This window comes from Neoarius graeffei, chromosome 5 (genome assembly GCF_027579695.1).
Source record: "Neoarius graeffei isolate fNeoGra1 chromosome 5, fNeoGra1.pri, whole genome shotgun sequence".
Taxonomy (NCBI): Eukaryota; Metazoa; Chordata; class Actinopteri; order Siluriformes; family Ariidae; genus Neoarius; species Neoarius graeffei.
Window position 1 is genome coordinate 46,382,095 of NC_083573.1, and position 14,132 is coordinate 46,396,226.

At 39.9% G+C, this 14,132-nt stretch overlaps 1 protein-coding gene across 1 annotated transcript; it reads left to right on the forward strand.

Moving 5' to 3' along the window:
* The first annotated feature begins 190 nt into the window (after window positions 1-190).
* Window positions 191-2,351, forward strand: hoxa2b (homeobox A2b). The gene is made up of 2 exons (XM_060921814.1): window positions 191-850; window positions 1,417-2,351. The coding sequence occupies exons 1-2, from the start codon at window positions 493-495 to the stop codon at window positions 2,148-2,150; spliced, it is 1,092 nt and encodes a 363-aa protein (XP_060777797.1). The 5' UTR covers window positions 191-492; the 3' UTR covers window positions 2,151-2,351.
* The last annotated feature ends 11,781 nt before the right edge of the window (window positions 2,352-14,132 follow it).

A 14,132-nucleotide genomic window follows, 5' to 3' on the forward strand; every position in this document is an offset into this window, starting at 1 on the left:
TTTTTTTTAAATGTGGTGTGGCTCACAATCCAATTTGAGGAGGAAAAGTAGGCTCCGTCGAAGAAAGTAGGCGGCGAGCATTTTCTATTTCATATATATATATATATATATATATATATATATATATATATATATATATATATATATATATAATCTAGCAAGCATGTAGACAAACTTCACAAAATGCGCAAATAAACTAGCCCGTCCCTGAGAATGAGGCGTTCCTCTTCGACTTTTCTCGATCAATCACGCGGACAGTGGCTCCTTTTGATTAAACCCCAAATTGTCATTGGACAGAGGTAATCATGTGACAAGCAATACGGTCCAATTTCAACCTTGTCTCCATGAAAGCAGTTTAATGGTATCGCGGTCCCCATACGGCCGTAATCAGAAAAATAGTGATTTTTTTTTTTTAACCCAGGCACAATATTTCATTATTTCTTCTTAAGTCCCAAATCTGTGCGCGGAGAATTCCTTTAAGACTCGGAGGAGATGAATTACGAATTCGAGCGAGAGACGGGCTTTATCAATAGTCAGCCGTCGCTCGCTGAGTGCCTGACATCTTTTCCCCCTGTCACTGATGCATTTCAAAGTTCATCAATCAAGAGCTCGACGCTTTCACGCTCGACACTGATTCCTCCTCCTTTCGAGCAGACCATTCCCAGGCTGAATCCGGGCAGCCACCCGCGCCACAGCCGCCCCAAGCAGAACCCGAACGGTGTGTGCCCGCTGCCCGCCGCCTCGTTACCCCCGGAGTACCCGTGGATGAAGGAGAAAAAAGCTTCAAAGAAAAACCAGACCTCAGCTGCAGCCACGACCGACCCTGCACCACTCTACTTCTCTCCTGAAGGTAAAAAATGTAAATCTCATTCTAACACTTTCAATTTTACATCATGTTTTGGACATGTTTAAGTAAATTTTAAAGAATTATGGGCAAAAGTCGGTCAAACTTGCTCTCGTCCTGGTGAGTCTGAACTCAACAGTGTATGCAATATTTAGTATGTCAAAGCATTACAAATTATTTGCTAGGGAGGGTGTTTTTGCACAACTCCTAAACTCTGTGTGCGCTACTTGTAGCGCAGGGCGTGAATTTTAATATTTGACAGTAATGAAGAGTGATAGATTGGTATTACTCAAGTCGGCAGCTGGCGTGTTCATTAATCTTCTCGCGGGCTCGTCCGCACACACACACATACACACACACACACACACTGCTTCTGGCACCGGGGCCGAGAACACAAATTATTCTCGTGCCGTGGCTTCATTCCCACCGACGATTTATGCCCCTCGCGAACCGCAATATATTGGACAAGTTTTGTGAGGTCAGCTGTATAGCCCCTAGAGCGCGTTGTTAACAAAGGACGTGTGGTAATTAGTGGCATATTGATAATATATAACGTTGCAATGCACGTGCAGGTTCGCCGGAGGTTTCTGACGGTGGCGGAGGTGGCGGCGGCGGCGGCGGCGGCGGCACACGCAGGCTGAGGACGGCCTACACCAACACACAGCTCCTGGAGCTCGAGAAGGAGTTCCACTTCAACAAGTACCTGTGCCGACCACGGAGGGTGGAGATCGCCGCGCTGCTGGATCTCACGGAAAGGCAAGTAAAAGTGTGGTTTCAGAACCGGCGCATGAAGCATAAGCGCCAGACGCAGTGTAAGGAGAACCAGAACGGCGAGACTAGAGCTGTGAGCCTGGAGGAAAACACCGCCCATGGCAAGGTTTTTTACGAGCAATCGGGAACGAACGCCGTTTCCGGGGCTCTCTTGGAGAACGAGAGTTACGCGTTCCAGCAGAACACGACGCAGAATGGACACAATGGAGAGTCGCCGAGCTCTACTGTTTCACCCCTGAACAGTAATGACAAAAATCTGAAACATTTTACCAACCCGTCACCCACTGTTCCCGTGTGCGCCTCGACAATGGCTGTGGACAGCGCAGCTGCTCGGGACAATAGCACTCCACCAGGCCTGGACGGCCCCATGCACGACTTTCACGCTTTCACCACAGATTCCTGCCTGCATCTCTCAGATGCCATCTCTCCGAGTGTGTCTGAGACGGTAGACAGCCCGATGGCTTTAGGCACGGACTCATTTGATTTCTTCTCGGAGACGCTCACGACGATCGACTTACAACACTTGAACTACTAACAGGTTTTGAGCACAAGGAAGCCCCGTTATCTTTCTCTACCCAGACGGATGGTCAGTCTGTTTTAATTATAACGTTTGAAAATTAGGCCTAGACTTTTAGCCTGCGAAGGGTTAAGTTTAATGAGTGATTGAATGCTTGTGTTTACAACGCAAAAAAAAGTGATATTTTTTCGTTTTATTTTTGTATAATCTTTACGGCAGTGTGCCATATTTTCCTAAAATAAAATTTTTACATTGTTGAAGATAAAGCAAGCCCGCTGTGTTTTGCATAAATTTGCACCATATGTTTTTTTTTTTGCAATACTTTGCTCCGCGCCAAAATGCCATCAAACAGGAAGAAAAAGAAACAATGATAATGTGAAATAAATAAAATGTAATTAGGCCAAATTTTTTGGGATAGCATGATATTCAGTCTAGTGCGATTAAAAAAACCCAAAAACCTCAAAACCTTTTTTTTTTTTTAAAGCCTAAGTATATTTCATTTCGGTAGACCCCATAATTTCTGTATTTCCATAAATATAAATAACATATTTACTTGTACATGCAAATATAAACTCTCTGGAGCAAATGCAAATGCAAATGCAAGCTTATTGTAAATAACCACCGCATTGTCTGCGTAGTTTAACATGAACAAAATAAAAGCAGAAAAGTATACTGGTTCTTCTTAACGACAATTATATCAGCCATCAGCCTTAACTGTTGCATATTAGATTCCATTAGATCTAAATATGCAGCAAAAAAATAAAAAGAATAACACACACACACACACACACACACACACACACACACACACACACACACACACACACACACACGTAACGAAAGAGATGTATGTACTTGGTGATGCATGGTCGAGAAAACAAACTCTCACTGTATTAGAAAACACGGGCAGCACCCTGTCTAAGAGTTGTAGCGTTCAAGAGTTTAGCAATTAAATTTTATAGCCTATTAAACCTTCGACAGCGGGTGAGTGTCGAAGCCACACTATACGAGTAATTCAATCAGGAGCTGGGGACGATCACTGAACTCTGCTCACAAGTACTCACGAGAAGAAAATTAGATCTTGTTTTAGATTCAGTTTGGAAACAACAACAACAACAACAACAAAACCCCGTATCTATCTATCTATCTATCTATCTATCTATCTATCTATCTATCTATCTATCTATCTATCTATCTATCTATCTATCTATAAACAAACAAACAAACAAACAAACAAACAAACAAACAAACAAACAAATAAATAAATAGCTTGATCAGAATTTTAATTTGAGCATTACTACTCATGCAGTAGGCCTACACACACACACAAAAAAAGAAAGAAAGAAAAAAAAACCCCGGAAATACTGGGCTATATATTATAATCGTAGTATAAAGAAGAAATGTGAGATATTTTATACAGGCCTATATATCAGCTGAACTCAGTTTGTGTTATGTTAAAGCCTCCCAGAAAGCCACTTTCCTTCACAGCCAACTCTTGCATGAGGCCCAGACATAAGCCGACTTCCAGTGATGGTGAACTGACTTATAGCATACAACCGAAATTCATTAATGCTCACACAGAACTTTTTCCTTAAATACTTCAAAGAAACGTTTTTCACGTTCACGTTTGCCTGAGCCAGAGTTTAGTGCTGTTGGTTGTGATGCGAGTTTTCCTTTCAATCCTTATTATTATTTTTGCTGAGAGGTCTGCATGAAGCTATTTCTATAATCACAGTACTACTTTATAGTTACTGGTTTAATTCATGCATTATAAAGATGCTGTAACACCACGCTTAACTACATGTAGAACCTATAGTATGTATTATGTAGGTTTATAGAATGGGAGAAATTGGAATTAAAAGCAGGCACGTGGGATTTTACAAACTATTAATAGCCCATGCATCAGTTTAACGATGAATTTATTTGCATGTCTTGTTTATCAGTAGGCCTTCGAGCTAATACTTTCCAAAGAGCTGAAGCGTTGCACTCCCGAAGAGGGTATTAACATGGAAATGAGTTCCCTCTACTCTCTGGGGTCTGGACACTGGTTTTATCCACAGATAATGGAGCTAGTAAAGACTGTTGACTGCATGTGAACTTCTACAAGAAACCTTTTCTGTTTTTCCAAATTATTTCTTCAGGTCACGTTCAATATTTACTTTCAAAAAGTGATCAGCGATCCAACAGTACTTTCACACATAATTAAATTAAATTAAATTAAATTAAAATTTAACTGCATTTAAAAAAAAAGAACAGCAGTCTAAACTTTTTTTTTCTTTTTACTCGCACTCACACATTTAGGGTACTTTCCAACAGTTTTCATTCAGTGACACAAATATCTCAAGTATACAGAAATAAATACACAGGACAATAGGCAGCATTTAAAGTTCTAACAGTATGCTGTAGTAAAGTGGACTAATCACAAGCAGTACAATCTAACACCCACTGGGCATAGAGCCACAGTGAAGCAGAACAACAACTTGACTGATGTATTTGGACAGCAGAAGACACAAGATCAACATGCTGTAGTTAGGTTACAGACCGATGTTACTCTGGGAAGGAACTCAGAGCTGATTTGCAATGAGTTTATTTACCTATAAGAATTACCCAGGAAAGTCATTATCTGACAATTTATAAAGCAGACTAAGTAACCATTTTATTTTTTTATTTTTGTGTTTTATCATTACCATCTGATGTTATGAGTAACATCAAGTCTGTTTGTATACTGTAATAATTACTTGAACAGCCATATATCAAATTTTATATACAACATACCAACCACTCCACTTGGTTATATTGGCTTGCTGAACTAAAATCTCTTAGAATAACATTCCTTATTTTTTTATCTGTTTTCCGAATCAAAAGTTTAGCAATTGCAGTAACACAATCCAGTAACACAAGAAGAAAATACTTAAACAATTTTACAGTCACTTTTTCACTGTTTAATGCCCTTCTCATGCCTATTAGCTGGCCATAAAGTTTGATGGTCAGATCTCATGCCACATATCCTTTGGATGAATGAATAACTCTGTGATGTTCTGCAAGATAGCGACTCTGTAAAAAGTCAGTATGAGTGACACAATTAACATTTTTATCTAGGAACATTTGAGCCTTTGATATAGCATATATAACCCTGTGCAGTTTGACTACTTATAAGTTCTGAGCTGACCTTATGATCAATTTTTAAAAGAGCATCTTAATACCCATGTAACCATGTCTTGTTTGCAGCTGTAAGAATATTTCATGTCAGTAAAGCCTCCATTAAAAAGACCTTGTTCTATTTGCAGAAGATATAAAGACAGAAAAGTGCATAGTTCCTCCTTCACAGCATACTGATGACAGAAAGGAAAACCCCATGGCTCCTCCACTAGCATTGAAGATTATTCCTATGCAGCCATTTATAGTCATGGTGTTCGACATTCAGTGGTTTCCATGGAAACACAGTTTTTTTTTTTTTTTGCAGTCCATGCATCATTCCCATGCACGCCTTTGCTTCCCAAAGGCATCACAAAAAACAACCTTCATTAACTGGTAGAGCGAGTCTCACTTTGCACCTTCGATCTACTACAGGGATGTCATGCTATAAGGCTTCTGGGTAGCACAGATTGGCTGGGGCTTTAACTGTATCTCAGGTTAATTCTATGATGTATGAAGACAAGCAAAAGAAGTACAGTAGGATGAGGTACAATGGATGGATCACAACCATTGTAAGTAATTGTAATAGCACGAGGTGGATGCATTTACACCTCAATCTTGGGCAGTGGTGCAGTGGGTAGTGTTGCTGCCTCATAGCTCCAGGGTACCTGGTTTGATCGTAAGCTTGGGTTAACATCTGTGCAGAGTTTCACACGATCTCCCTGTGTTCACACAAGTTTCCTCCAGGTTCTCTGGTTTCCTCCCACTGTCCAAAAATAGGCAGATGGTCAGAGTGACTATGCTAAATTGCCCCTAGGTGTAAAAGCTTGTTTGGAGGTGTGTGCGCATGGTACCCTGGAATTCCATCTGGGGTGAATTCTCCTGTCTTGTCCCCAGTGTTTCTGGGATAAACCCAGGATCCACCACAACCCTGAAAAGGAGAAAGCGGTTACTGAAGACCTCCTTCCCGAAGTCATACTTCAGGCAAAGACGAGCCACAGAATATTCAAAAACAAACCTCCTTTATGAAATTTACAATACAAATCAGCAACGGCTGAAGTGCTGCATTCTTTGGGTTAACAGTACTGTTGTGGACAAACCACATGTTATTACATGCTATTGTTTTGATTCGATTATAGCTTATGTTACCCTGTCTATATTATGAAAGAATTAATCTGTGGGACTGCAGAGAGCAACAGCTGGATGGAAGTCTCTCACAGCTGCATACCCTGCAGGTCTGAGCCAAGTTCATGAGCATGCTCTGAAGAGGTGTTGTAAGCAAAACCAGACAGTGAGGGGGTGTAAAGCTCAAAGCAACTGCATGCATATTTCTCTTACTACAGAAGCAAACAAAAGGGATTTCTAAGCTTGACTGCATTAATAATAAATATAATATCCATCAAAAGTGACCTTTTGTCTTTCTTTATCTGGCAATTCACATTGTTTTTTTTTCTTCCCAAGATGTTAGCATCAAAGAAAGAGTTGAGGTTACCATGTAAGCTAATTCTAAACTATTTAAAAACAACACCTGAGCAGCTTAATCCTTTGAAGGCCAAAGGGTAAAAGCACCTTCTCATCCACCACAGAGTTTTCACTTCAGACGTTTCACTGTACCCTCAAGACAGGCTGAATTACAGTGGTAAGTGCATATTGTCACATGTTTGGCCTCCAGGCTTCAGAGGCTGCTTAGGTGTTCTGATAGTGAGATGAGCTATCTGCAGCATACTGCAGCTCATCTTAATGAGCTCATACTACTCAGCTAAAGGTTTGAAGTCTGCAGTTATCCTGATGTTGTCGTGATGTTTTAAATGCGTCAATATAAACATGCAAAATCACTTATAAGTTAATATTCATAGCACATATTTTAGGGTGGGCGGCACGGTGGTGTAGTGGTTAGTGCTGTCGTCTCACAGCAAGAAGGTCCGGGTTCGAGCCCCGTGGCCGGCGAGGGCCTTTCTGTGTGGAGTTTGCATGTTCTCCCCGTGTCCGCGTGGGTTTCCTCCGGGTGCTCCGGTTTCCCCCACAGTCCAAAGACATGCAGGTTAGGTTAACTGGTGACTCTAAATTGACCGTAGGTGTGAATGTGAGTGTGAATGGTTGTCTGTGTCTATGTGTCAGCCCTGTGATGACCTGGCGACTTGTCCAGGGTGTACCCCGCCTTTCGCCCGTAGTCAGCTGGGATAGGCTCCAGCTTGCCTGCGACCCTGTAGAAGGATAAAGCGGCTAGAGATAATGAGATGAGATGAGATATTTTAGGGTTTGAGAAAGCCATTGTAAACACCAAATTTTTGTTCCTATAACCATTTCTGTATGAATGTGCATGTTTGCATAGGGCATAATCTTGTTAAAACCTATATCCATGGTTACATTTGAACCTCCTGGAGCAACTTGGTACAATCAATTTCATGGTAAAATCAAACCCAACAGCCCCTTGACCACAAGCCACACAGCATCAGTGATCCACTACTATAACTCACAGTGAGTTTTCCTTGTATGTCTGATGGTGCGCCTCAGCAAAATTTTGATTTATATTTCATCTGACCACAACAATTCAAATAAAAAAAATTAATTGAGCATGGTGATGTTGAATTTTGTGGTTTCTTTTGAGCAAATATTTCCAATAGTAAAATCTGACACTGAAAAAAAAAGAAATACAATATGCAATTTTGAAATAATTCTTCCTACTTACTCCAGCAGCCTCATGGGTCCGATTTCAAACAAATGTCCAAGTGTTCTAGTCTAAAGCTTTGCAATTATAACCCAGGCCATTCCTAATGATGTTTGAACTGTGTGTGTGTGTGTGTTTAAATCCATTAACTTAATATCCACTACATTTTCAAAATAAGTCAGAAATACCTTTTGTTTCAATTGTATTGTTCTCTTTCCCCATAGTCATGTATGACAAATGGAATTTACTTATTCAATATGACCTCATATTTATACTCCAGGGAAATAAGAAAAGTCAACAACAGTGATCTTGGCATATGGGAGAAAAAAAATAGTAATATGTATTTTTCAAGAAAGACAATTGGTATTGAAATTTTAATTGCAATAAAATATTTTTATAACAAAGGAAAATAGTTTCTCATTGAATTTATGGAATAATTTCTGCTCATTTAAGTAGTATGCAGACAATTTTGGATGGCAATACATACACAGAACATATAATTAAAATAAATGCATTCTAAGAAAATAGGAAAAGAACACTTATACTGTATTTATTTTAACAAAACCACGTGTCACAATTATTAACACTGAAGACCTCTCCATAACACAGAATCTTCCTAAATCCTTCAGGATCCTACTTCCTCTCTTGTCGACCTTTTAAGCTCACACTACAGATTTACAGTGGGCTGTAAGTCAGTGAATTGGCCATATCAAAAGTGATGCTATGTTGTATTGTTATTAGTCCAACTGGAAGATCCAACCACAACCCTGTTGTAGGTTCTAGCTGGAAGCAGCCAGATTTTCATTTAAAGTCTAGTGACACTTTATAGGGCCCATGACGTAATGAATAAATAATTAGGTTTCCAAGTCCTTTGGAGGAAAAACAGCCCCACAAAATCATATATTCTCCACTTAACGGTGAAAATATGTTTTTTTTTCTGTATATCTATTTTTGGTTCTAATGACAAAGCTCCAGCAGTGTCTAGTCAACAAGTAGTTAGTGGATATATATATATATATATATATATATATATATATATATATATATATATACACACACACACACACACACACCAATCAGCCATAACCCTATGACCACTGACAGGTGAAGTGAATAATATTGATCATCTATTGATTATCTCATTACAGTGGCACCTGTCAAGTAGTGGAATATATTAGGCAGCAAGAGATCAGCCAGTTCAGTCGAAGTTGATGTGTTGGAAGCAGGAACAAACACAAACTGCTGAAAAAGTTAATGCTGACACCTATCTGTTTCAGCCAGCATTATCATTTTCAGCAGCTTGTGCTACAGTAGCTCTTCTCTGGAATTGGACCATATGGGCTAGCTTTTGTGCCCCATGCAAATCAGTGAGCCTTTGACACCCATGACCCTGTTGCTGGTTCACCGGTTGTCCTTCCTTGGACTGCTTTTAGTAGGTACAAACCACTGCATACCAGGAACACCCCACAAGATGTGCCATTTTGGAGATGCTCAGACCCAGTCATCTAACCATCACAATTTGGCCCTTGTCAAAGTCACTCAGATCCTTACGCTTGTCCATTTTTCCTGCTTCCAACACATCAACATTGAGAACTGACTCTTTTCTTGCTACCTAATATAGCCCACCCATTGACAGGTGCCGTTGTAACAACATATTCAGTTGAATTCACTTTACCTGTCAGTGGTTTTTAATTTTATGGCTGATCGGTATGTATGTATGTATAGTATACAGTGGCATGCAAAAGTTTGGGCACCCTTACTGAAAATGTCTGTTACTGTGAATAGTTAAGTGAGCAGAAGATGAACTGATCACCAAAAGGCATAAAGGTAAAGATGACACATTTCTTTTAATCGTTTCCTGCAAGATTTGTGTATTTTTTTTTTTTTGTATAATTGGAGAGTGAAAAAAGAAAAGGAACACCATGTGAAAGTTTGGGCACCCCAATACATTTAAGTTCTCAGGTAACTTTTACCAAGGTTCCAGAACTTAGTTATTGAGCTGTGGCTTGTTCAAATTCTTTGTTAGGAAAGGTCAGATGATGCAGATTTCAAAGCTGTATAAATTCTCTGACTCCTCAAACTTGTCCCTAAAATCAACAGCCATGGGCTCCTCTAAGCAACTCCCTCGCATTCTGAATAATAAAATAATTGATGCTCACAAAGCAGGAGAAGGCTACAAGAATGTAGCAAAGTGTTTTCAGGTAGCTGTTTCCTCAGATTGTAATGTTATTAAGAAATGGCAGGTAACAGAAACAGTGGAGATCAAGGTGAGGTCTGGAAGATGAAGAAAACTTTCTGAAAGAACTGCTCGTTGGATTGATAGAAAGGCAAATAAAAAACCCTGTTTGACTGCAAAAGACCTTCAGAAAGATTTAGCAGACCCTGGAGTGGTCGTGCATTGTTCTACTATGCAGCGACACCTGAACAAATATGACCTTCATGGGAGAGTCATCAGAAGAAAACCTTTCCTGCGTCCGAGCCACAAAATTCAGCGTCTGAAGTTTGCAAATGAACATCGAAATAAGCCTGATGCATTTTGGAAACAAGTCCTGTGGACTGATGAAATCAAAATAGAACTTTTTGGCCACAATGTGCAAAGGTACGTTTGGAGAAAAAAGGGTGCTGAATTCCAGGAAAGAACACCTCTCCAACTCTGAAGCATGAGTGTGGATCGATCATGCTTTGGGGTTGTGTTGCAGCCAGTGGCACAGGGCACATTTCATTGGTCGAGGGAAGCATGGATTTGAATAAATACCAGCAAATTCTGGAAGCAAACATCACACCATCTGTAAAAAAGTTGAAGTTAAAAAGAGGATGGGTCCTACAATAAGACGATGATCCAAAACACACCTCAAAATCTACAATGGAATACCTCAAGAGGCACAAGCTGAAGGTTTTGCCCTGGCCCTCACAGTCCCCTGACCTAAACATCATTGAAAATCTGTGGATAGATCTCAAAAGAGCAGTGCATGCAAGACAGCCCAAGAAACTTGTAGAACTGGAAGCCTTTTGCAAGGACGAATGTGTGAAAATCCCCCAGGTAAGAACTGAAAGATTATTAGCTGGCTACAAAAAGTGTTTACAAGCTGTGATACTTGCCAAAGGGGGAGTTACTAGGTACTAACCATGCAGGGTGCCCAAATTTTTGCTTCGGGCCCTTTTCCTTTGTTGTCTTTTTTTTTTTTTTTAGATTTTTTTGGGGGCTTTTTTCACCTTTATTGGATAGGACAGTGTAGAGACAGGAAATGAGCAGGAGAGAGATGGGGAGGGATCGGGAAATGACCTTGGGTCGGAATCGAACCCAGGTCCCCGGATTTATGGTATAGTGCCTTATCCACCTGAGCCACGACGCCCCCCCTTTTTTTTGTCATTTTGAAAATGTAAAAGGTGAAAATAAAAAATTGCTTTTGATTAAAATATAAAGGGAATAAGTCATCTTTAACTTTATGCCTTTTGGAGATCATTTCATCTCCAACTTGCTTGACTGTTCACAGTAACAGCAATTTTGATCAGGGGTGCCAAAACTTTTGCATACCATTGTAAATACGCAGGTGATTATAGGAAATCGGGCACACCGATTGTTCGAGAGATTCGGACAATTTCTCAATAATCAGCTTGAGCAACTTGGCAAAATGGCGGCCAATTGCTTCGTCACCATAAGTGAGGAAGAATTAGAAATTATGAAAGAAAATGCTGTTCCTAAAAGCAATAAAGCTGCTACGAAGTTTGGTCTGAAACTATTCAAAGGAAAGGTGGAATTGTGATTTATTTTATCTATTTCAAAACAAAGTATTTTATGTGACTCGGCCAAGAGAAGTGACAGAACCCTGCGTGCATTATGTTTGCATGCCGCTTTTGAAGTTTGAAATAAATGATAAAAAAAAAAAATCTGTGTATTTATACTAAAAATCCACCTCAGGCCCAGTGAACATCAGTGAATAACAACTTCAACTTTGTCTTGGTTATTATTCACCAGTATTGACATAGCCTTCGGCGAATAATTGTTAAATTATGTGCTTTTGTTGAAAATATTTATTCTGTGATGAGGGATTTGTTTTTCTCAGAATAAATTTGTTTCAATTAAAGCTTGGATTTTTCTCATTTTTTTTCAGCGTAAGATGAAGCTACTTCACCAAAAGGTAGATTTTTTTTTCTAACCCTTTTTACTAATCTTTACAAGGAGTGCCAATAATTCTGGAGGGCACTGTATCAACCAATTTAAAATATAGCATATTTACAGGGATCTGCTGCACCTGTAAATAATATCCGCACTGGTATAGCATAAAGGTAACCGTGGAACTACCTTCCCACACCTTGTAGTGCCTGGCAAGATATAAAAGCCTGTGACACCATCACCCATAAGAAATCTGCCTGGCATAATACTGTAGACATAACAAATCTGCATACCTCTCAGTTCCAAACACACACACACAAAAAAAAAAAAAAAAAACAAACAAGCAACAACCTATACAAATAATTTTCTTTTGCCAGGAAAATATTTTACATAATCAACATTTTTTTTATAATGATATTCCTGGAATGAATAAAACACACACACCTCCTCTCTAGGATGGTGCCAGAAGCTAAGACGTGTGAACTGAGGTGAGTCCAGATCAAACAAGGCTGTCTGAGAGGAGATGAGATACGAATGTGCTGCCCTCTTCTTCTAAAGGTCAGAGGTCACTTCATCTCTCCTCTCCCCCTGTGCCGGATGGAGATGTGGCCAGGTCAGCTGTAGTTCAAGCACTGCTGAGCAGATTTAAAAAAAAAAAAAAGGGAAAAAAGAGAGAGAGAGATAGTGTACCAACTCTCAGTACATATGGCACATAAGCACTTTCGGCTAAGCAATAACACTAACATCTACAGTAATTTTGAAGCCTTAATCATCCCACCTAGATGCACTGTATAAATTCTTAGTTTAACTTCAGCTTGGAATATGTTAGTTTGTGCTGTGAGAAGATTCCCTTTAAAAGTATATGGCTGCAATGCAAGTTTATATCCAAACCCATTCTCTCTGCTATCAGATTATACAGTGATGAATGAAACTTGATTGCTTCATGATGTTTGTTTCTTACAAAACGTACATGTTCGTGAACAAAGTCAGACAGTAACTCAAATTGGTCTGCTTCCTGAGAGGCAGAGAGGGAATGAGGGAGCAGGGGATTGGGATGTGACACAGTACAGGTCTCCTGGCAGGTCATCAGAGGTCTGTACACTGAAATGATCTCTGTGAAAAAGTACAGGACCGGGGGAGAGCAAGGCATGCTGAAGTTGGATGGTTGTGTGTTTTTTGGAACCACTCCATCATCCTGAGTCTTCACCTGCCTCTCTTTTTGGAACAAGGGGCCCCTTCATCAGGTCTTCAGCTTTTTGACCAGGCACCTTGTATTGCTGTAACGCAAAATTCATGAACATGTAAAACATTCGTTTCTATATCGCTTATCCATTGTGTGTTAGGGTGACGTGGAGTCAAAATCAGCTGAGGAGGTATGTGGGGCTAACAGACAGACATTCACACCTATGGGAAATTCTTGGGTTTCATGTGATGTCACATCTGCCTCATTAGTTATTCAAAACTTTAGCTGGTGGTCTACCAAAGCTCAGTTGACAAAGCGTTTGTATGAAGAACGTGCATTGCTTGCATGAAAAATGCATTGTTTTAGGTTGTTCGAATCAATCAAACCGTGAAACTAATAAAAGTTTCTTCAGGGTTCCCCATGAACTAATAAAAAAGGGTAAACAAACAAGATTTCACGAAAAGACGTAGAGAAAGGTGGCTTTTGAACCTCTCGCTGAAATCGAAGGGAGCCGAGTCAAAGCATGCTCGAGTTTGCGGTGATCACTTGGTGAAAGGTTTGTATCTCCCCCTTAGCTATGTCCTTAGTGTTTTCCAAGTACTTTTCTTGCTATGTGTCGTTATTTTACAGTACTTTTTTGAGTCACGAAGTGCTAAAGTACCCAGCTGTTTCTTTGTTTACTCCTCATTCGATGGCCACCATATTGAAAACAACACGCGTCTCGCTTTCTTTAACAGGGTGTCCTAGTGGTCTTTTCAACAAGTCTTTCAGCAAGTGCACGCAATCAGAATAACCACGAATAAAGTCCATATGCATGAAGGTCGCGACAAAATTCTTACCAAGCCATACCGTTACAATGTGCCGTGATCACTTTTCCGTCTTGTTTAACTAAGATCCAGG

Bases quoted from the DNA above. Each gene is read 5' to 3' on its own strand.
- hoxa2b (XM_060921814.1), top strand. From the start codon at position 493: ATGAATTACGAATTCGAGCGAGAGACGGGCTTTATCAATAGTCAGCCG. The intron at 851-1,416 runs GTAAAAAATGTA...ATGCACGTGCAG, and splicing joins ACTCTACTTCTCTCCTGAAG to GTTCGCCGGAGGTTTCTGAC.